Raw genomic sequence first — 23,878 nt, 5'->3', positions numbered from 1 at the left:
CGCAGCGCGAACCGCGCATGTGCAGAAGGGAACCGGGCAGTGAAGCCGCAATGCTTTACTTCCTGATTCCCTGACCGAGGATGGCGGTGGGGGCAGCCGAGAGACGATCAATCGGCCTTGGCTGCCGACATCGCTGGACCCTGGGACAGGTTAAGTGTCCATTTATTAAAAGTCAGCAGCTGCAGTATTTATTTCATTTTTTTTATTTTCACACTGCATTTGCACAGCAGTCAAGTTCAAATGCAATTTTTTTTTTTGGGGGGGGAGAGACACTTTAATGAATAAAAAAAACACACCAGTAAAGTTAGCCCAATTCTTTTTTGTATAATGTTAAAGATTTTACGCCACGAGAATCGTGATCTTTTTATTCTAAGCAAAAAAAACGTGATTCTCATTTTGGCCAGAATCGTGCAGCTCTATGGTAAAACAAATGCAGCTAAAGTTTGCATTACAAATATATCTTAATAGGATCTGCTGTGTCCGAAACAGAGCGACACAAAGCAGGTCTACTGCAATCTCTCACTATGCCACTGAGGTGGGAATTTGCTGACCTGCAATTATTGTGCATGTAAAAATGCAGAAACCGAACACTCACATACAAGAGCCGTAGCTTCTGACAGCTATTTTACTAGTGCAGATTCCCTTTAACCAGCAGTTTTAAACAGGTAAAACCTTCCAACTATACAATAAACACAGACTTAAATCAAGCTTTAGTAGCATGGGTTACTGTGTAAAAGAAAGAAAAAAAAAAAAAAAAAGCACACCACATACACCATAACAGTCAAACCTGTGGAGGATGTCTATAAACATCTGTGCACTATGTATGACTAACCAAAGCAGCACATCTTTGAATTATAGTGCAATATGAAGCTGCGAAGCCAAAGACAGCAAGTAGAACTTATTTAGCTGTGCCGCCTACCTTTTAATGCTGTGGATTTATAAAGAAACTAAGAGTGACTTACAAGGCCTGGAATACATAGGCCATGCTCAATCTCAGTCCACAATCAAACATTACCCCTACACATTTACAGCTGATCACAGACTTGGAAACACATAAAAGTGAGAGACAGTCACAAAGACTAGCAATGCCACACTGGTGTCAAACTTTAGTTAAATAAGTTCACTGAAACGGTTCTAAAAAGGTGCTCAAGCAATAGGACTCTGCTCAACACATATTACTATGGGACAATACATAATTTAGAGGGGGCTGTGAAGAGGAAAACCCTACATGGCAGTAACAACTGGAGGCTGCCTTCTATGAAGAATTGGATATGTGAAGGAAAAAAAAAAAAAAAAAAAAGTAGCAGTTTTGACTTGACTATACATTTCTCATCTTGGAGTACAGTACAGGATTTGTATTCTTAGATCACAGGTTATATGCAGTCTACCTTCAGGTGATTGGACACTGGAGAAAAAAAAAAAAAAAAAAAAAAACACTTGCTAGGGATGCCCCCAGAATGCACCATATAAACTCAATGGCTACAAGGAAGGCATTCTTACAAGTGAAGTCTTAAGACTGAATATCTCTATTAGTTCAAAAGGGAGGTTTCTGAAGTAGAGAGAGCAACAGGTTGAGATCCCAAGGTGACACAGGAGGTCGAATGGGAAAATTTATATGAGCAATTATTTATTTATTTCAGAGAATAAGTAGTCTGGAAAAGAGATTGCGAGGCAAGCAATATCTGGAAAAGAATGTATAAGGCAGAAACATGCCCTTTGAGAGTACTCCTGACCAGACGCTGGTCAAGACCTGACTGACGAATTGTCAAAATATGAGTGATATTTAGACTAAGCGATCTTTGCACCAGGTAAAGTAAGCTTTCCATGTGCCATAGTAAATCTTACTTGTGTGGGGTATTCTTCTTCTAAGTGAGGTGAGAATAGTAGTCAGAAATACCCCTATCCTGTAGGACTTGGGTTTCAACAGCCTTGCTGTTAAAGTCAGTGACTGACAAGTAGGACTGAAGAGGAGGTGGGCCCTTAGGCCAGTAGTTCGGGTCTGTTAAGAAGCAGCCAAAGTTCATCCATCAGAAGTCTGCAGTTGTCTGTTTACCATGTGCTTCTGAGCCACTTTGGTGTGCTGAGAATCACCAAACCCTTTCATTGGATCTTCATTGGACAGAAGGCATAAACCAGTTGGATTGGAGCTTAAGGAATCACTAGAGCAGGGGTCTTCAAACTACGGCCCTCCAGTTGTTCAGGAACTACAATTCCCATCATGCCAAGTCATGTCTGTGAATATCAGAGCTTTACAATGCATCATGGGACGTGTAGTTCTGTAACAGCTGGAGGGCCGTAGTTTGAGGAACCCTGCACTAGAGCATGTACTCTGAGGGCTAGAAGATCCCTGATCATGGGTACACGAGTCAAGGCATGGAGGGCTTTAAAAAAATGCCTGTCAAACGTCCACTCTCGGAATGTGGACAAGAAATGAAATGTAACCCGTTTCTGCCCATAAGGGAGGTCAAATGTTTTGAAACTGTACAGAAATATTTCTGTAGTCAAGGTCCCATGCACAGTGTGGCTCTTCTAAACGCATTTCTCCCGGCAGGAGAAAAGCAGCTTCAAAAACATACCCAAGCTGCATTTTTGCAAATGCGTTTAGACACGTCAAGCGCTTGGGTGTTCATTCATTTCATTGACCAGAATATTAATTTATTCTAGCCACTGAAATAAATGCCCAAGTGCTAAACACGCCTAGCAATGCAGTGATGTACCTATGGTGGACGGGAAGCAAAAGTACAGGGGAGGGAAAACTCCCATACATAATCAATGATTCCTGAATAGGGTCAGGGGGAACAGAGGGTGTGTAGCCTTTATGACATCTGTAAAACAAAGTATCTACAATTGCCAAAATTGTTCAAAGGAATTCAGACATTGTGGCAGAGAAATCTGGCTGCATGGTGTGTGTCTGAGAGGGAGCCTGAGGAAGATAGAAGAAGTGGTGTAAGACTAGGGTATTTGCCCTAGACAAAGGAACAACTAGCCCCCTGAATAGAGTTCTTGGTTAGTTGTAGGACATCTGTAGAACTCATACCATAACAGGCCCTTTGACATCTCCCTTGCCACGATAGGAGGGTAAAAAAAAAAAAAAATGCCAAACTTAAAATGTTCACTAAGACAGAGAGAAAATGGCAAGGGATGCCACAGTAAAGTGACCAGCACCCAATCCTCTGTCTACTAAGCCATGTAATGTGCCTGTGGATTGTGTTGGTTAAGTCAAGAAACAGTCAATGTACAGGGAAACCCTGTCCATGCTCATTTATGATGCTGGATCAAAATAAAAAAATTCAGAATTTGCCAATCATGGTGGGCATACCTGGGACTTCTGCAGCACCCTGCACTTCGTACCAAGGTAAGCACCTAACAAAACCTGAAACCCGAGGTACTCACTGAAGGAAACAGATTCAGAAACTGCTAGGTAACATAAGCCATTAGATGTCAACAAAACAGTCAGATGAAAAAAACTTTAATGGTTTACAAGCAAACAACTGGACCCTCAGAGTGGGCAGGGTTTTATGGTATACCCTAAAGGCAGCCCTAGTAAAAGTTTTGACCGGTGTCCAATCATCTGAAAGTAGGAGAATATAGTCGACAGTCTAGGAACAAAGACCTGTGTCCTGCACTGCAAATAAGATCTGTCCTGTTATCTTATGCCGATTACAGAACACCTCCCCATCGCCACATCTCCATTACATAGAAGATTTGCGCTGTAATCCAAACTGGAGTACAAAGGAATGGGCAGAAAACTTGAGTGAAGCAGTACCGTCAGAATAAATAGGAAATTCATCTTTGAATGTAATAAAGCTCAACTAAAGGCAAAGCCTTTTCTAGGTTTTGAATAGAGTGGAGAGGGATTAGAACACCTGCCAGCTTTTATGGCTGTCTGTGCCCCTGTTACAGAGATTTACCCACTCCATTTGTCCTGTTTACACTTATCAAAAGTAAAAGAAAAAACTCCAAAATTTATGTTGATATCAGAACAGTAAAAAATAGGATTTTTTCATCATACTTACCTGTAAAATCCTTTTGAGTACATTATGGGACACAGAGTTAGGCTAAAATTCATTACCTGCTGGGTTATACTCCATCTCCAGGTGGAAACTGGTAGACCAAAAGGTCTTTAGACATGAAGCGATCCCCTATAGAACCCCTCCTATACAGGAAGTACTCAAAGAGGGGAGGAATCTGTGTCCCATGATGTACTCAATGAAAATGATTTTACAGGCAAGTATGACGAAAAAATCCTATTTTCTTATTCATACATCATGGGACACAGAGTTAGGCTAATATTACCTGCTGGGATGTCCCAGTGCAATAGCCTTGAGGGGAGGGAGAGACCCTGCCAAACAATAGCCAGCGGATCTTTTACGGCAGCACGCATTACACTGCGGTCGAAAGCCGAATGCTCGGCTGCTCGAACATCCACTTGATAAAATTTTGGGAACGTATGCACTGAAGACCAGGTAGCAGCCTTACAAATACAAGCCACAGATACCTGACTGTGAAAAGCCCAGAAAGGGGCATCCCTGGTAGAATGAGCTTTCACCCTAAAGGAAGGAGCTTTATGTTTCAGACCGTGGGCCTGAATGACCAATTGATGAACCCAATTGGCAATGGAAGCCTTGGAAGCTTCCTGCCTCTTCTTGGGTCCTTTTGATAAAACAAAAAAAAAAGGAGTCTGATCCTCGGATCTCCGCATATCTAGACAAATAAACCTTGGACTGCATGGACAACGTCCAATGAATGCAGTCATCTCTCTTCCGCCAAACACGGCTGAGAGAATAAAAAAGGCGGCAAAATAATGTCCTGATTTAAATAAAAGGCTGGCACGACTTTTGGCAAAAGGGATGGAAAAGGTCGTAACAGGACCATGTCATGGTGAAGGATCAAGTATTGCACGAAAGGGCTGCCAACTCCGACACCCTTCCAGCCGAGGTGATGGCCATCAGGAAGGCCAGCTTGCATGACAGCAAGTCTAATAGAATTTCCTTGATTGTGTTACAAAAGCAACCATTTGAACCTGACAGCACCAAGTTAAAGTCCCAAGGACACATAGGTGACCTAATGGGGGAAGCAAACGAGTTGCCCCCTGCATAAAAGCTTGGATCAGCGAATGGGAAGCTAAAGGCCTTTGGAAGAATACTGACAGGGCTGAAATCTGACCTCTGACTGTACTCAAAGCCAATCTGATTTCCACAGCCGAAAGAGAAATCTCCCAATCACGTATTTCTGAGGATGCCATTTTCTGGCTTCACACCAAGCAATACAAGTCTTCCAGACATTATGATAGATCTTCCTAGTGACAGCTTTTCTAGCATTCACTAGGGTAGACACCACTGGTCCCGAGATGCCGCGGTCCCTTCACACCCTGGCTTCAATAGCCCTGCCGTCACATTTAGAGACTGTAAACTGGGGTGGAATATAGGACCTCGAGACATTAGATTGGGGCGGCGTGGAAGCGTCCATTGCCCGTCTATTGTCAGTCTCACAATCTCCAGGAACCAGGGCCTTCTGGGCCAGGCTGGTGCCACCAGAACGACTAGAACCTCCTCTTTCAGAATCCTGCGCAACAAAATGTGGAAGGAGACGGATCAGAGGGAAAGCATAAACCAGGGAGTACTGGCTCCATGGAACTACCAGAGCATCTGCTCCGATTGCCAGAGGATCTCTTGTTTGGGACACAAACGGCTGTAGCTTGTTGTTGAACCTGGATGCCATCCCCAACATTGGCATAATTCCTGGAACACCCCCGGGTGCAGGGACCATGCCACTGGGCAGATCTGCTGGCAGCTGAGATAATCTGCCCTCCAGTTCTCTACTCGCGGGATATGGACTGCCAAAAGAATCGGCACATGCCACTCTGCCCAGGCTAGTATGTGGTTCACCTCCTTCAGAGCTGAACGACTCCTGGTACTGTCTTGGTGGTTTATATAGGCCACTGCAGTGGCATTGTCGGACTGAACCCCGATAGGCCAGTCCTGAAGCTCCACCATCCAGGACCATAGGGCCAGGCGTACTGCCCATAATTCCAGGACGTTGATGGGCAGGATCTGTTCTGTCCTTGACCATTTCCCCTGAGCTGTAAGCCCCTCTAGGGTCGCTCCCCAGCCTGAGAGACTGGCATCTGTAGTCAGTACTCTCCAAATTACCAGGAGGAAGGATTTTCCCTTTCACAGGTTCTGATCCTGCAACCACCAGTTTAGGCTTAAGCGTGCCCGAGGAGATAACATTGGATAATCCAGGGCTTGTCCTCTTCTGTTCCAAGCCAACAAGAGGTCTTGTTGTAGAGGCCTGGAATGGAACTGGGCATAGGGCACTGCCTTGGGGGACACCATCCTCCCTAGAGGGCTCATACAGAGCCGAATGGAGGGTTGTCTGGTTCCCCTTATTTGATGCACCTGATCCTTCAGGGTACAAATCCTTACGGGTGGCAAAAATACCCTTGCTCAGACTTTGAGTTGGTTTCAAGGCTGACTTTTCGGTATTAATAATCCAGCCTAAGCTTTTCAAATACTGCACTGTGCATGTTATGCTCTGTTCTAGAGCCTGTAAAGAGTGATCTCTGAGTAGGAGGTCGTCCAGATACCCAAACACCAAGATCCCTTGGTCCCTTAAAAGAACCAGTACTGGCGCTAGGACCTTTGTGAACACCCGGGGAGCTGTAGTAAGCCCGAAGGGTAGAGCCACAAACTGAAAATGGACGTTCCTTTACTGCAAATCATAGGAAACTGAGGCTGAAAGATAGGTACGACTAAATACGCATCTTTCATATATTGAGGGAGGCTAGAAAGTCTCCCATCTGGAGTGAGGCTACTATTGAGCGGACAGACTCCATCCAAAAGGACTGGACCAGTAGATACTGGTTCAGGGACCTTAGGTCCAAAATGGGCCTTGTGTCCCCGTTTGGTTTTTAAACCGTAAATAGGTTTGAGTAAAACCCTGTGCCCCTTTGGGATACTACCCTTTACATTAACACCCCGATGCACTAAATGATGTAGTGCCTGAAGCAATAAATCTATTTTTGGAGGATCCAAGGGAACGCTGGATCTTAGAAACCTTTGAGGGGGAACCCCCCGCAACTCCAGCTTGTAACATTAATATTAGTTGAGGTGACCCACTCGTCCTGAATTGTTCTCCAAATGTCCGCAAAGTGCAGCAGCCTTTTCCCCCCCACCCGATAGAGTGGGGGCATCCCCTCAAAAAGAAGGGCTTGGTGCTGGGTTTAAAAGAGTGTTGGACCCAGGGCTTTTTCTGGCCCTGGCCTTGCGGCTTACCTCTGGCTCTAGCGCCCTGCCCTGTTGGTGCTGGAACTGCTTTCTGTCTCTGTGTGTGTGTGTGTCTTTGGTATGTGTCAGCTCAACCACATCTTCCACCGTTAAATGAAATTGGGATCTGCTTGCTGTCTCGGTGTGTGTCTTTGGTATGTGGCCTTCTCTACCTGTTGCCCTGTGTGCATAACCATGACGTTGTTTTTTGTTGCTCTGGACTATCTTACCTAAGTTTTGTGTGTTGAACTTATTTTGGCCTCTTGCTATTCTGACTTTAGAAGCAAAAAGTCAACTTTGATTGTTAGGCATTCTTATAATCACTCATGATTAATTAACAAACTTCAACCCCACTCTTATAACAGTATAAATTTGAGCATCCTTAAGGGGTCAGCACATTGCAGTGGCTTCTATCCTTAAGGCTTCTATCTCTAAGTGATTCTTTCTACGAGTGATATGCACTTCAATCTCTGCACTTCAGCGACTGCACGAAGCAAACAAATATAGCAATCTGCACTGGAAAACACCTAACAGACTGCAGGTGACCCTCTCTATTAAGCTCTCCTTCCACTCTGTAACATGCACTCTCTACCACTGCTTTTGACACTCGTGTCCTCTCTCAAACTCTTACCTTCACCCCCCCCCCCCCCCCCCACTCCACCCGCCTGCTTATACATATCACCCTGCCTTCTGTCCTCTCCCTAGTACTGCTCCTACCAACTCTTGCTCATTTTACATCCATATACTGATAAAACCTCCAGTATTTTGAGACATGCCCCTTCACATAAATCACATTCCCACATTACCTCCCTCACCCTCCTGCTTCTCCTAATCTCTGGTGACATATCCCCAAACCCTGGGCCACCATCATCTGTCTTTGCCCAACGCTCCCATCCCCCTACACCCTCTGGCAGGAGCCGCAACCCACAGAACTTGGTCTCTATTCCTCTTTCCAAAACCAGCACCCCCTTTTCCTGTGCCCTTTGGAATGCACGTTCTGTCTGCAACAAACTCACCGCCCTTCATGACCTCTTTAACACAAATTCCTTTAACCTACTTGCAATTACTGAAACCTGGCTTCATGAATCAGATACTACTTCTCCTGCTTCCCTCTCCCATGGGGGCCTTCTCTGGACTCACTCCCCCAGACCAAGTGGACGGAAGGGAGGTGGAGTGGGAATCCTTCTAGCCCCATGCAGCACCTATCAGGTACTTCACCCACCTCCCTCTCTGACACTCTCCTCTTTTGAGGCACATTGCATTCATCTATTCTCTCCCATTTCTCTAAGAAGTGCTGTCATCTACCGGCCCCCTGGACCAGTATCAGCTTTCCTTGATGACTTCTCTGCCTGGCTACCCTACTTTCTCTCTTCTGAAATCCCCACAATTATTCTCGGGGACTTCAACATCCCTGTTAACACTACTATTACTTCTAAACTTCTCAGTCTAACCTCATCGATTGACCTGAAGCAATGGATACAGGCTCCTACCCACTCCAACGGCAACACCCTTGACCTTGTCTTCTCCTATCTGTGCACTTCGTGCAACCTTTCCAACAATCCACTCCCTGATCACCACCTTATTAGTTTTGCTCTCTCCCTGTCTTCCACCTCCTCTCCCTCCAACCGCCTAACAGTTACACGTAGAAACCTTCGCCACCTCAACCCTTCTCTTCTCTACTCTGCTACTGATCACCTCTATGACAAAATCTCACCTCTGTCCTGCCCCAACCTAGCCACTTTCATCTACAACAGCTCATTGTCTTCCTCCCTAGACAAGCTTGCCCCCATCACTACACGCAGAATTAGGCCCTGGCTGCTACAACCCTGGCAAACAGATGACACCAGAAGGCTCAGAAAACGTAGCCTCGCTCTTGAGCGCCTGTGGCATAAGATCGAGGAAGACTTCATACAATATAAATCTGCCCTCCTAAAATACTATTCCTGCCTTCACACTGTCAAACAGACCTACTTTATCACACTCATTAACACCTTCTCATCCAGTCCACGTCAACTATTCTCTACCTTCAACACTCTACTCTGTCCTCTACTGCCTCCACCCACCAACTCAATCACTGCCCAGGAGATTGCCAATCACTTCAAAATTAAGATTGATACAATTCATGAGGAGATTGCCAATGTGCAAAAACCTCCCCCATGCAACACCCCATGTCCACAGATACAATCACCTCTCCCTCTCTTGTGGCATCTTCCCAAATTCTCAAAAAAATTGCGCTAGTCACCCCCATACTTAAAAAGCCCTCACTGGATCCCACCAATCTCAACAACTTACGTCCCATCTCCTTCTCCTCCAAACTTCTTGAAAGACTGGTCTACAACCGACTAAGCGACCATCTGATCATGAATAAACTTCTTGATCCCCTTCAGTCCGGTTTTCGCCCTCAACACTCCACGGAAACTGCTCTCCTTAAACTCTCAAATGACCTACTAATGGCTAAAACCAGTGGACACTATTCTGTACTACTTCTCCTGGATCTCCCTGCTGCCTTTGACACAGTGGACCACCCCCTCCTCCTCAAAAAACTCCACTCCTTTGGTCTCTGTGACTGTACTCTTCGCTGGTTCTCATCCTACCTATCTCACCGCTCCTTCAGTGTCACTTACAACTCTACTTCCTCCTCTCCTCTTCCTTTCTCCGTTGGGGTCCCCCAAGGTTCTGTTCCTGGACCTCTCCTTTTCTCAACCTACACCACCTCCTTGGGTCAGTTGATTGCCTCCCACGGCTTTAAATATCATCTCTACGCTGATGACACCCAAATCTATCTCTCCACCCCCCAGCTCTCTCCATCTGTCTCCTCACGCATTACCAACTAACTAGCAGACATATCAGCCTGAATGTCACATCACTTCCTCAAACTCAACCTATCCAAAACCAAGATCATGATATTTCCTCCCTCAGGTGCCACTTCCCCTGACTTCTCTGTCAATATCAACGGCTCAACTATCAACCCATCTCCCCACGCCACGGTCCTAGGTGTAATCCTGGACTCTGAACTAACCTTTCGACCCCACATTCTATCACTATCCAAAACTTGCTGCCTCAATCTCTGCAACATCTCCAAGATACGCCCCTTCCTAACCAATGCGACCACAAAGCTTCTAATCCACTCCCTGGTCATCTCCCACCTCGACTACTGCAACTCCCTCATTGGTTTACCTCTAAATAGGCTATTCCCACTTCAGTCCATCATGAACGCTGCTGCCAGGCTCATCCACCTCACAAACCGCTCAGCGTCTGCTAAACCCCTCTGCCAATCCCTCCATTGGCTGCCACTCAGTCACCAAATTAAATTCAAGATACTAACTAACTTACAAAGCCATCCAACCTGGCCCCCAGCTACATCTTTAACCTAGTCACAAAATACCAACCTAATCGTTCTCTTCACTCCTCCCAAGACCTCCTGCTCTCAAACTCCCTTGTCACCTCATCCCATGCTCAACTTCAGGACTTCTCCAGAGCCTCTCCCATCCTCTGGAATGCTCTACCCCAATCCGTCCGATTTTTCTCCTACTTTATCCACTTTCAGACGATCCCTGAAAACTCATCTCTTCAAAGAAGCCTATCTGGCCCCCACCTAACTGTACATTTATCTTAATCAGCACATCACCCACAGTTATTACCTCTTGTATCTCTTGACCTTCCCTCTTAGATTGTAAGCTCTAAGGAGCAGGGCCCTCTGATTCCTACTGTATTAAAGTGTATTGTATTTGTACTGTCTACTCTCAAGTTGTAAAGCGCTACGTAAACTGTTGGCGCTAAATAAATCCTGTATAATAATAACAATAATAATAATAATAATAATAATAATAATAATAATAGCCTTGGCGCTGAGATACTTGAGGAAGCAGTCCCTGAGGTTTTAAATGAGGGAAGCTTGGTGCTTTTCTTCACAGGAAGTAGAGAAGTGTTTCCCCCGGAAATCTTTTGGATATATTTGTCCAAATGATCACCAAATAAAGGTTTCCCATGAAAGGGAAACCTGACAATAACTTTTTACAAGGAAGCTCGGCTGACCAGTTCTTAAGCCACAAAAGTCTGCACATGTGTACAGACAAGAGTGCCAAACGAGAAACCTGCTGCATTGAATCCTTTAAGGCGTCAACAGGAAAGCACAGCGCTCGAGGAATATCTGTCTTATTTTCAGCCAGATTATCCCCCCGGTTAGACCTGTCAGGCCATCTGACCTGATCCTTTACAAACTGGCAGATACCAATTGCTGCAACAGCTGGCTGAATAGCTAAACTGGCCAAAGAAAAGGAAGCCTTTAATAACGACTCCAATTTCTTGTCAACAGGGTCTTTCAAGCCCTGTGCATGATCTACCGGACAAGTCAAGTTCTTGTTTAAGGAAGAGGCTGCTGCATCTACGGCTGGCATGCTCCACGTCTTAAAGAACTTTTCATCCATGGGATATAAAAGGGAAAACCTCTCAGGAGGAACAAAACTCAGGATGTTCCCAATCAGCATACACCACCTGTTCCAACAGAGGGTGTAAGGGGAAAGCCTGTGCGGCCTGAAGAGGCCTCAGGGACCCCAAAGAGGACCAGGGGGGCTCAGTAACCTCTGCAACTTAAAGGCAGAACGAACCATTTCAGTAAGAGTCAGGATCAAAAGCCTCTGTGACTGAGATGCAGACATCAACTGAAAATCTTCTTGTCCAGACTGCTCTGAAGCAGACTCATCCGCCAGGCCCTCCACAGAATTCTGAGCTTTTAGCTCTTCCCCATCCTCAACCCATTCCTGCTCCAAAGTAGGAGGCTCTGGGGAGGGGGATCTGTCACGTTTCTTGTCACCCTGCGGGATGGAAGCAATCATGCCAGCAATCCTGGGCTCTAAAACGGCTAGGGCCGAGCACAGTTCATCCTTGGTGATAAAAGGGTGAAGCAGCAGCGTTAACTGAAGGCACAATACCAGATAGGCTCAGCGGCTCAGATTGTCCGGAAGCCTCTGGTCTTTCAGAGGATACTACACTAGGGATATGACTAGGTTCATCAGGAACTACCGACGACATAGATGTGCCCTGTAGTGTTAGTCCCGCTCCTCTTTTTTGAAGACATTTACTAGCCAGAAAAGGAGAGCTGTGCATTGGAACGTTCTGTGCAAGCGTACGCACGTGGTCCCAGCGAACGGCGTGGCTGTATTCGCGTATGACGCAAATCTTCGTACACCAAGATAAAGGCTACGTCGCATGTGCGGCGAGGCCGCGTGCGTCAAGGCCCCCAAACTGCTGAGCCCAGTGGCGCTCTTGCGAGCATACGCGCGCCATGACAAACGAAGGCGAAATGGCGCAGAGTCGTGCGCCATCATACAGGTAAAAAAACAGCCAGACACAAGCAAAAAAAAAAAAAATAGGATTTTTATAACAGCTTACCTGTAAAATCCTTTCCTTGGAGTACATCACGGGACACAGAGCACCATAGTAATCACTATGTGGGTATATAAGCACCTTTAGGTGATGGACACTGGCATACCCAATACAGGAAGTTCACTCACTATATAACCCCTCCTCCTACCAGGAGTACCTCAGTTTTTGTAGCAAAGCAATATACTTAAACCCCAGAAAGAGGGGTGGGACCTCCGTGTCCCATGATGTACTCCAAGAAAAGGATTTTACAGGTAAGCTGTTATAAAAATCCTATTTTCTTTATCGTACATCACGGGACAGAGCACCATAGTAATCACTATGTGGGACGTCCCATAGCAATGCTATTTGAGGGGAGGGAGAGACAACCCGTAGGGCACCCCCAGACTTGAGGACCTATACTGCTGCCTGCAGCACACTGCACCCAAAGGCGATATTCTCATGCATTTTTACATCCACCTGATAAAACTTGCTGAATGTATATACTGAAGACCAAGTTGCGGCCTTACAGATCTGAGCCATGGAGGTCTGGTGACGCACTACCCAAGAAGCACTAACTCGCATTACTCATCGTCCGTCATCAACCCCCCCCCCGTTTAAAACTAGCCATAGTCCGCGGATGGCATTCGGGTCAGTTCAGTGCAGACTCAGCGAGAGGGGAGGGAAGGGAGGGCCGGAAGTTTAAAAGTTATGACTGTAGGGAATAAACTGCCAACATAGGGAAGCCGCCGCTGACTATTGTTGTACCTCCCAGCCCCTTAGTTCCCCCAGGGGGGAGAGAGAACATGCTGTTGAAAAAACTTTGTTCTGGATGAGGAATCCCTCCTGGCTGCTGAGACCACACACATGCTGTTTAGCTGGGACACGGAGCTGACTGAGAAGCAACTTACTAAGGTATGTGCATTTACTCCCTCTAGTGGAGACTTTAAGGCATGACAATATTTTACTCATGGAAGAAAAAAACCCATAGGTGGACTTTTTACAGTTCCTAGGCTTCTTCCCTTACCTTATCCTCGCCGCAGGATACTGCTGTGACAGACAGATCCAAACTTCACCCATCATGGCGGGCTGCGTTAGCAAACTTTCAAGGACCGTGTCCCTTTTTATCAGGGGGTTCCACTTCCTTGGACCTGTATTAGCACCCCGTCAGGAAAAATCTTTAGGCAATGTAATAATGACCAAAAAGCCCTGGGTCCCGGGGCCCAGCCCTGCAAGGAGAGGCGTTACAGGCAAAACCTTGTGCTTCGTATACGAGGCCCGGGTACCATCCACCTTGGCCGCAGTGGCACTTTGGATGGATCCGGTCTATGGAGGCTGCTTAAATGCAGCAAGGATCCCTCCAGTGGAGCTCTTCAGAGCACATCTTCACTCGTGACCAACACCTTAGACACTGGTGAAAAAAAACAGAGATACTCCTCATAGGAGGAGGGGGTTATATAGGAAGTGAACTTCCTGTATTGGGTATACCAGTGTTCATATACCCACATAGTGATTACTATGGTGCTCTGTGTCCCGTGAAGTACGATAAAGAAAAGGTACACTTTGCAAACACCCACAGCTAGCCCAACCCCCCCCCCCCCCCCGAATGGTCACCACACACAGATGTCCAGTCTCTAGCTAGTTTGACTGATCGTTACAATCCCTGGGACACAACGCAATAAGTAAATAAAGGGGGTTTCACTTACTCGCCAAGGCGCAGGGCAGCTTAGCAAACTAAGAGCCCAATCTTCACCCATCATGGCGAGTTCCTGTCACTTGAGGATCTTCAAGGACTGGGTACCCTTTTCATGTTTAGGGTCCACTCCCTTGGACCTATACAGCACCTTGCAGGAATGCCTTAGCGCTGTGGTGTCCAAGATTCCACTTCGCAGGGTCCAGTGCCCGGAGGTCGCATTACAGGCAAAACCTCGCAGGATCTTGAGTCTTCTTTGCGAGGCTTGGGTACCATTTATATACCCATATAGAGCCTGTGTCAAATGGATCCGATCGGTCAATCCCTTGATTCATGTAAGAACTGTTTGTGAAACTAGAGACCTGGAGCTCAGAGTTCAAACAACCATGCCACCCACCTTGCAGACACTGGTAAAAAACTGAAGTACTGTATGGGAGGGGTTATATGGGGGATCACTTCCTGTCTAAAGACCTTTGATCTACCAGTGTCCATTCACCTGGAGATGAAGTACAACCCAGCAGGTAATAAATATTAGCCCAACTCTGTGTCCCATGATGTATGAAAAAGAAAAAAAAATGAGGACACTAGTTCTGGTGACCCTGGTGGTACACCAGGATTTCCTCCCTCAGATTTCCTTTCACTTCCTGTTATGGCCGGACAAGTGAAGGGAATCTCCCCTATGGGACAGATTGCAAAAAAAAAAAAAAAAAAAAAGTAACTTCTTTGCGCTGGCTGCACGCAAATATGCGTCTGTGGGTGGGCCTTGGCGCTGATCTGCCGCATATATATTTGTGTGCATTGGTGTAAATACAGCTGTGCCCTGCACACTCCTGGCACAGTTACCAGCGTCTAACGGAAATCTCACGATCACTACTTGCGATCGTGAGCTTTCCGATCATGCCACAGCCAATCACGGCGGTCACATGATCATAAACCCCACCTCCTGGCACCCTAAACCACTTAAAAGGCCAAGTGGCACCGGCTCCAAGGGGTTAAATTTAATTGACAGGCTAGAATTCACCCTTACTCTGTGCAAAATGGAAAAAAAAAACAAACATTTTGCTACTTTAACAGTATTCACAGGGAAATTTCTTGGAATGGTCAGTTTCATGTGTTTACAAAGCTGTATCATGGAACTATATCTATTAGTCACCATCTATAACCACACACACCAACGCATACCTGCAGCTTCAAGTAGAGCCTCCAATCTAGCCTGTGTTTCAGGATCGACTGTTCTTAAATCTGTTCCATCGGCTGTGCCCGATAACAGTAGTTTAGATGCTGTTTCTAGCATTGGGTTTTCCAAATCATCTTGGTCCAGGATAAAGGATTCCACCTGAAAAAAAAAATGAAGTTGGCGATGAAATGAATCTCAAGTATCATTACAGCTCTTGTAAAAAAGAAGGTTACCAGATATACATTTTAAAATGTGAGTTTTAGGTACATCCAATTGCTGTCCAAAGCTTGCAACATCTCCAAAATATGCCCCTTCCTAACCAATGACACCACAAAGCTTCCAATTCATTACCCGGTTATCTTTCGCCTTGACTACTCCAACTCCCTCCTCATTGGCTTACCTTTCACATAGGCTATCCCCTATTCAGTCCATCGTGAATACTGCTTCCAGACTCAGACACATTACAATCCGCTCAGTGTCTTCTACCCCTCTCTGCCAATCCCTCCATTGGCTGCCACTCACCCAATGAAAAATTAAAAATACGAACTTACAAAGCCAACTGCAACTACACATTCACACCCCCAGCTACCTCACTAACCTAGTCTCAAAATACCAAAAATTGTTTTCTTCATTCCTCTCAAGACCTCCAGCTCTTTAGCTTCCTTGTCACCTCCTCCCCTGCTCGCCTCCAGAACTTCTCCCAAGCCTCTGCCACCCTTTGGAATTCCCTACCCCAATCTGTCTAACCATCTCCTACTCTATCCACTTTTAGGTGATCCTTGAAAACTCTTCCCTTCAGAGAAGCCTATCCTGCCTCCACCCAACAACTGTATTTTTACCATCAGCTCATCCCCCAGTTATTACCTTTAGATTGTAAGCTCTAATGAGCAGGGACCTCTGACTCCTCCTGTAACTGTTTTGCAATTGTACCGTTTGCCCTTAAATTGTAAAGCGCTGCGCAAACTATTGTCGATACATAAATCCTGAATAATATTATTATTATATTTTATATATTTTATTTCTAGTTTTTGACAAATGCCAAGTGTATGTATGACAAATGCCTGCTTTAAGATAACAGAACTACAGCAAAGTTAAAATCTTGTTTTATTGAGTTCCATTTTAAATTGTCTTATCCTGCTAACTCTAGCTTTTGCATACTCTCAGGAGCCAATTTACAAAATCAAAATGACAGTTTTTCTGAACGTCTAGGCCTTCTCTACTGCTTTAGGAGAAATATGTGATTGCTGACCTGTTGATCTATACATCACCAACTCTCCTAGCGGCACGAAAGAATGCAGCCTCTCATGAGTTTACCAAGTGCCATATTGCTGCTTTAAAATCAAGTGCACTAATAAGCACTAGAACACAGCCTGTCACATGATGCAAGAATTACATGTGTTGCAATTATGCACAATGCTCATATTTCTTCCTCAAACAAAATTAAGAATAAAGTTCAAGGCTTTTGCATGAATGGGAACAAATAGAGGAACATCCAACTTAAATAAAAGAATAATAATGCTACAATTTAAAACCCTAGTAAACTCCCAAAAACCTTTGCAAAAAAATACAAAAAATACAAAAAACACACACACACACACACACACACACACACACACAGCAGAAAATTTGTCAGCGGCAGTGCAATAGGAATAAACACATCTGTGTGATAACAATCCTCTGCATGTTTAGTACTTTTTATAGGACCGTCACAGTACCAGTATGAGATGAATGACTCCCGCAGATGCACGAAGTCTGCATTAGCCAATCAAGGTGGCTGAAGACCAGCACCCGGAGGAAGCCAGGGGCAGGATTCTGGGGTACAGAACCAGTGGCCATGACTAGCGGTCACATGATCGGAAAGCTCCCAATCGCAAGTAGAGATCGTGAATTTTCCTATAGTCACCAGTAATTGATGGCAGCACTCTCGGCACAGCTCAGTTTACATTCTGGTATGTATATATGCAGCCTCTCGGCATTAAGGCCCACTAGCAAAGAGGCCACATATATGTGTACTGCTGGCACGAAGAGCTTAAACCTTTTTTCAGGCACCCTTTAAAATTTCTGCACAATGTCAAGGCACTCCATTCTAAAATGTGAAAAAAACACGAATAGTGTTACATATCGCAGCAACCTCCACACATTGACACCCAATGTTAGAGGTGATATAGTCTTCCAAAGCAAAAACACACCTTTGCACACAGGTACGGACTAGTAACCCAATGTTTCTCTTCCTCGTTCAGCTGTGACCTTAGTGCTGACAGAGAGGGGCAAACAAATATGCTATGCAGGAGCCTGTCCTCATCAGACCGCCATGTCATTGGTTGTTAGGAGGCCAGCGAATAGATGGTTGTAAAACCTGTGAATTTCTGAAACTAAAAGGCAGGCTTGAGCCACCCATTGGTTTGTATAGGAATTTTGCCAAGGCACCCTGGGTGAAAAAAGCTGTACTAGGTTGACAATGCTACTGTGCAAAAGGTGTCTCCAGTGCACCTCCATCCAGATTGGGAGACACCACAAGACAGGATGAAAGGATAAAAAGTAAAAGAGAAAAACAAAAAAGGAGAAAAGGAATACAGCCACTTTGGACTGGTAAAGCGGCCATAGATAACATTTTTGTTTTCTGAAGTTTCATGCCACTTGTAGATGGCTCCCCAAATGGGCTGTCAAAACCAGAATGTGCACATTCCAGCGTGAACTGGCCCTAAAAGAAACCCACAACACACCATAGCAGTGAGGACATTCAGAAAATATTCACTGTAGGTGAATCTACCTGGTGCACAATTAACCAAATGTGAATGTTACGTTTCTCTTAGAAATATTTCCCATAGTCATTTTGTACATATTTACTTTAAAATGTTCAGAACTAAAGATTATATTTGTGCACAGGGCTGGGTAAGCTTCCCTCTCCATTACAATGCTTGAGCCAGGGAAATGGCCGCTCAGTCCAAAATTGCTGAATTGTGAGAGCCGTGGCTGTGCACGTGGCTCTACACCCAGGAGGTACTGAGTATCTGCATGGGCTTTGAAAGAAGATTCTAGCAGCAGAGGAGTAAAAGCAGAGATAGGGTGCCAATTGTTCACATTGACGAGATCTGACATGGAGGGGCTGGGAGTATTTTGAAAATCCATCTCTTTCCCTAGTAAAAGCATCTCACACAGTACACAAAAACACTGGCTAGGCACAGTTAACCATTTGATCGCCCTAGATGTTTAACCCCTTCCCAGCCAGTGACAGTGCATATTTTCAGCAATGATCACTATTACAGGTGATACTCGAAAAATTAGAATATCATGCAAAAGGTCATTTATTTCACTAAAGCAACTTAAAAGGTGAAACTAATATATGAGATAGTTCAAGCCGTGATTTGTCATAATTGTGATGATTTTTATAGCTCATGAAAACCCCAAATCCTCAATCTCAGAAAATTAGAATATTACATGCAATCAATAAAACAAGGATTGTACATAGAATATCGGACCTCTGAAAAGTATAAGCATGCATATGTACTCAGTACTTGGTTTGGGCCCCTTTTGCAGCAATTACTGCCTCAATGCGGTGTGGCATGGAAGCTTTGGCAGTGTGGGCAGGTGCCAAGTCCTGCTGGAAAATTAAGTCAGCATCCCCATAGAGCTCGTCTGCGTAAGGAAGCATGAAGTTCTTCAAAATCTCCTGGTAGACGGCTGTGTTGACCCTGGACTTAATGAAGCACAGTGGACCAACACCAGCAGATGACATGGCTCCCCAAATCAACACAGACTGGAAACTTCACACTGGACTTCAAGCAACTTGCAGTGTGTGCCTCTCCATTCTTCCTCCATACTCTGGGTCCTTGGTTTCCAAATGAGATGCAAAATTTGCTCTCATCAGAAAAAAGAGGACTTTGGATCACTGAGCAACAGACCAGGTCTGTTTTTCTTTAGCCCAGGTAAGACGCTTCTGACGTTGTTAGTTGTTCAAGAGTGGCTTGACAAGAGGAATACAACATTTGAAGCCCATGTCCAGGATCCGTCTGTGGCACTTGATACACTGACTCCAGCCTCAGTCCACTCCTTGTGAAAGGCCCCAACACTTTTGAATGACCTTTTCCTGACAATCCTCTCCAGGCTGCGGTCATCCCTGCTGCTTGTGCAACTTTTTCTTCCACACTTTTCCCTTCCACATAACTTTCTATTAATGTGCTTTGATACAGCACTTTGGGAACATCCAACTTCTTTTGCAATTACCTTTTGAGGCTTTCCCTCCTTATGGAGGGTGTCGGTGGTGGTTTTCTGCACAACTGTCAGGTCAGCAGTCTATCCCATGATTGTGATTCTTACTGAACCAGACAGAGACCATTTAAAGGCTCAGGAACTCTTTGCAGGTTTTATGGCTTAATTAGTTGATTAGAGTGGGATACATTGAGCCTAGAATATTGCACCTTTTCACAATATTCTAATATTCCAACTTTTTGGGGTTTTCATGAGCTGCAAGCCATAATCATCAGAATTATGACAAAATCACGGCTGGAACTATCTTGCTTTGCATTTAATGAGTCTATCTCGTATACAGGCGGTTCCCGGGTTACAAACAAGATAGGGACTGTAGGCTTGTTCTTAAGTTGAATTTGTTTGCAAGTTGGAACAGGTACATTTTTTAAGTGTAGCTCCATCCAAAAAAACTACTGTTAAGCTTTTTGGATAGCATAGGGAAGGGTTAACACCCCTGTAACATTTGTTTTGCTGTCTGTGCCCCTGTTCAGAAGATTTCACCTCACTTTCTGTCCCAATGACAATTGGATTTTGAAAATTTTGGGTTATTAGGGAAACAAGGATTGGTGATAAAGCATCAGTGGAGACACTGATAACTCTTACAGGAGAGCATTTCAACTCCTAGGGGTAGATTTCCTCTCACTTCCTGTTGTCTCCCTCGGTTTGTAAGTAGGAGTCGTTTGTTAGGGCTCTTTCACACGGGGCGGATCAGTGATGATCCGCCCCGTGAACACCCGCTTGCTCAGCGGGGATCGTTCGCCAATCCCCGCTGAGCAGGAAGATGACAGGTCCATCGCTGCACACTGTACAGCGACGGACCTGTCAGAGCGCCGCTCTCCCCTATAGGGGGTTGGGTGATGACAGACCATAGTGTCCATCGTCACCCAATCCGATCACGGATGGAAAAGTAGGGTTTTCCTCCGTTACACTTTTCGGATCGGAGCAGGTCGGATGTCAGTGGACATGTCACCGCTGACATCCGACGCTCCATAGGGATACATGTATGTCCGTTTTAAATCCGAAAACGGAAGGATGAAAAACGGACATATGGACTCCCCGTGTGAAAGAGCCCTAAGTCAGATGTTTGTAAGTAGGGGACCCCCTGTATTAGTTTCACCTTTTAAGTTGCATCAGTGAAATAAATTAACTTTTGCACGATATTCTAATTTTTCGAGTATCACCTGTAGTTTCACTGGTTCCCACCAAGGGTCAAAAATAGTGTCAGTGTCTGATTCTCCGCCACAATATCGCAGTCCCGCAAAAAAAAAAAGTTACAAAAAAAAAAAAATTCCATAAATATATCCCATAGTTTGTAAACGCTATAATATTCATGTAAAACAATCAATATACAATTATTGGGATTTTTTTTTACCAAAAACCTGTAGCAGAATATTGGCCTAAATTTATGAAGAAATTTATTTTGCATTTTTTTTATTAGATGATTTTTTACTTTCTGCTATAAAACCTCCTTTTTAAAAATTTGTTTATAGCACAAAAAATAAAAACGCAGTGGTGTATAAATACCACCAAAACAAAGCTCTATTTGTGGGGGGGGGGGGAATTACTAATTTTTTTGTGGGTACAGATTCACATGACTGTGCAATTGCAATAAATCTCCGGAGGTCAAGTGGGTAATGGCAATATGATCTATTTTTCATGACTTTAATTTCTCATGTACACTACAATCTGAGCAGTGACCTGCCCTGAATAAATTCATGTTACCTTTAGGGTACATAGAACATTTTTCAATTCTGGTGTGATGTGCAGTGAGATACGGCGAAATCCATCATTTTTCTGCAAAGCACGGTGTACTGGAGCAGACACTCATTAGCCCACATGGTAAAATGCTTACTGTATCCAGCTGTTGCAAAACTACAAGTCCCATCATGCCTCTGGGTGTCATGCTTGTGGCTGTCAGAGTCTTGCTATGCCTCATGGGAATTGTAGTAGTTCTGCAACGGTTGGAGGTCCGCTAATTGCATATCCCTGCTGTATGGGCTAATGTGAACCTAGCCTTAAAATTCTGCTTACATTTAGTACCCATATAACCTTAGAATCATTCTAGACATCCCCATCTGGGTTCATTTTTTCATGGCTGTATCTACAAATTAGGGTTGCACTGATGCTTTCTTTTTTTACTGGAGAGTACCGATAATTTCAGTCAAGTACTCGCCGGTACCGAGTACCAATACCTGCGGTGCCATTTGAGGCCATACAAAATTAATATGCTCAAATCGCACTGCAAATAATTGATTTGAACAGGAATGCGGTGCATTTCCTGTCCAAACATGTGGTTTCCTGCACCACTCCTGTAAACCCAGGCTGGGTTCACAAAGGAGCGTTGGGTGGGGTGGGGGGGGGGGGGGGACACCGCATCACATTCCTGTTCAAAACGCATGCAATTTTTTCCAGTGCAATTTGAGCCCATTCATTTTCAAGTCGCACCGCAAAAGGTTTTAGGAATCACAGTATTTGCACGAGTATTCTTAAAAATGCTTAGTATCGGCACAGATACCAGTGCAAGCCTACTACAAATCATTCTGCTTTTTCATCTCCCCTTGTAGCCACCCACTCAGATGCACTGACAGCAGGGGGCTACAAGTGTAAGTGCTGAGCCCAAGCAAAAGAAAACTTGCCCAGCATTCCTTTAGATGAGCATGTTCGTTCTCTGCTGGGCACTGAACAGTACAGATTTTAGCTGTGCTGTTCAGTTGCTTGATTACTGTACTAGAAGCAGGTCTGATTTAATTAAACAAAGCAACTGAAGGACAGACTGCATAGCTAAAAAGTCTAATCTACATCATCCAGTGGTCTGCTCCCTCCCTGGGACATGCCATAAAACACATTGCCACGCCCATACGTACATCATCTGTGACGTCATTGGCTGCCTCAGCATCCCAGCCAAATTCTGCAACACACCAGTCTACATGCACTAGAAGCAGACAAGCTGGCTTTTGAGAAGCACAACTGGACCCCACACTATCTGATATGCTATTCTTTATGTATTACACTGAATGCATATATGTGTTTTTTATTAATTTTCCAATAACTACATCTGGATGGAGCTGCCCACTCTCTTTGTGCAAAAAAAAAAAAAAAAACCACAGTAAAAAAACTGCAATGCTGTGATTGGTCACAGCTATCATATGGTACAGGGCCTGCAGTGATCAGTCCTGGTACTATGTGATCACTGTGACCAATTACTGAGCTCACACAGTAGTTAAAGAATGGTAAACGATGATGCCATTGTTATGTGCTCACTGTGATTTGTCGCAGCGATCACATGGTACTAGGCCAGTTCAGAGCAGCCCAGTACAAAATCGATGATTATCTGTGCAAGGTGGACACGGGGGTCACTGATCTCACTGCTGCATGCTCTAGAGCAGTTTCTCAACTCCAGTCCTCAAGGCGTTCCAAAAGGTCATGTTTTCAGGCTTTCGATTATTTTGCACAGGTGATTTGTTCAGTTTCTCTGCCATAGTAATTACATCCTGAAAACATGACCTGTTGGAGCGCCTTGAGGACTGGAGTTAAAGAAAAAACACTGCTCTAGAGAGCGTGCACAAGGAGGCGATGCGGGAGAATGTATGTGTACATCCACCTGCATGAGCACGGCTCCTGTCTAGCCCTTTCTGTACTATGGCCGGACGGGAAGGAATTAAAGACATTTGTAGAAGCAAAGCCAGAACAATGTGTGACATGTCTTCCAAAGAAAAAAAAAAACCGTTGAGAAAAGGATCTCGCTTGAAAAGACAAAAGCAAAGAAGAAAAAAAAAAAAAAAGAAAAAAAAAAAAAAGGGAAAAATCACCAATTGTCTCAAAAGAAAAACTATGCAGGTCTGCAAAAACTATGCCCAAAACTGGCAATAGCTGATGCATCCACATGCACTATATAAGATCTGGTGGACATATGAACTCCCTTACAAACCAACGCACATACCACTCTGGTAGAATACACAGTAACTGGTTCTCGGTGTTTGAAAGCATACACTTGGACAATCGTATGCTTGATCCAACGTGAAATAGTAGACGTCAGCACTGCAAGGACCTTACATGGGCTCTCTAAAAAACACAAAACAGGCAATCTGACTGCAAAACCCATACGTTCAAATACACCCTAATCACCCAGAC

The 23,878-nt window shown here is 44.8% G+C and overlaps 1 protein-coding gene across 8 annotated transcripts in view; it reads right to left on the bottom strand.

Annotated features, from left to right (window-relative positions):
* ANKRD17 (ankyrin repeat domain 17) overlaps positions 1-23,878 on the bottom strand; it is a 212,247-nt gene that overhangs the window by 136,018 nt on the left and 52,351 nt on the right. For all 8 annotated transcript variants that reach the window (XM_073600429.1, XM_073600457.1, XM_073600439.1 and 5 more), the window contains exon 2: positions 15,505-15,658. In XM_073600429.1, the coding sequence (XP_073456530.1) occupies positions 15,505-15,658 (154 nt within the window). The remainder of the gene's footprint in view (positions 1-15,504; positions 15,659-23,878) is intronic.

This window comes from Aquarana catesbeiana, linkage group LG01 (genome assembly GCF_042186555.1).
Source record: "Aquarana catesbeiana isolate 2022-GZ linkage group LG01, ASM4218655v1, whole genome shotgun sequence".
In the NCBI taxonomy this organism is placed as follows: Eukaryota; Metazoa; Chordata; class Amphibia; order Anura; family Ranidae; genus Aquarana; species Aquarana catesbeiana.
The sequence above is the reverse complement of the archived record's forward strand: the minus strand, read 5'-3'. Positions and strand labels throughout refer to the sequence as shown.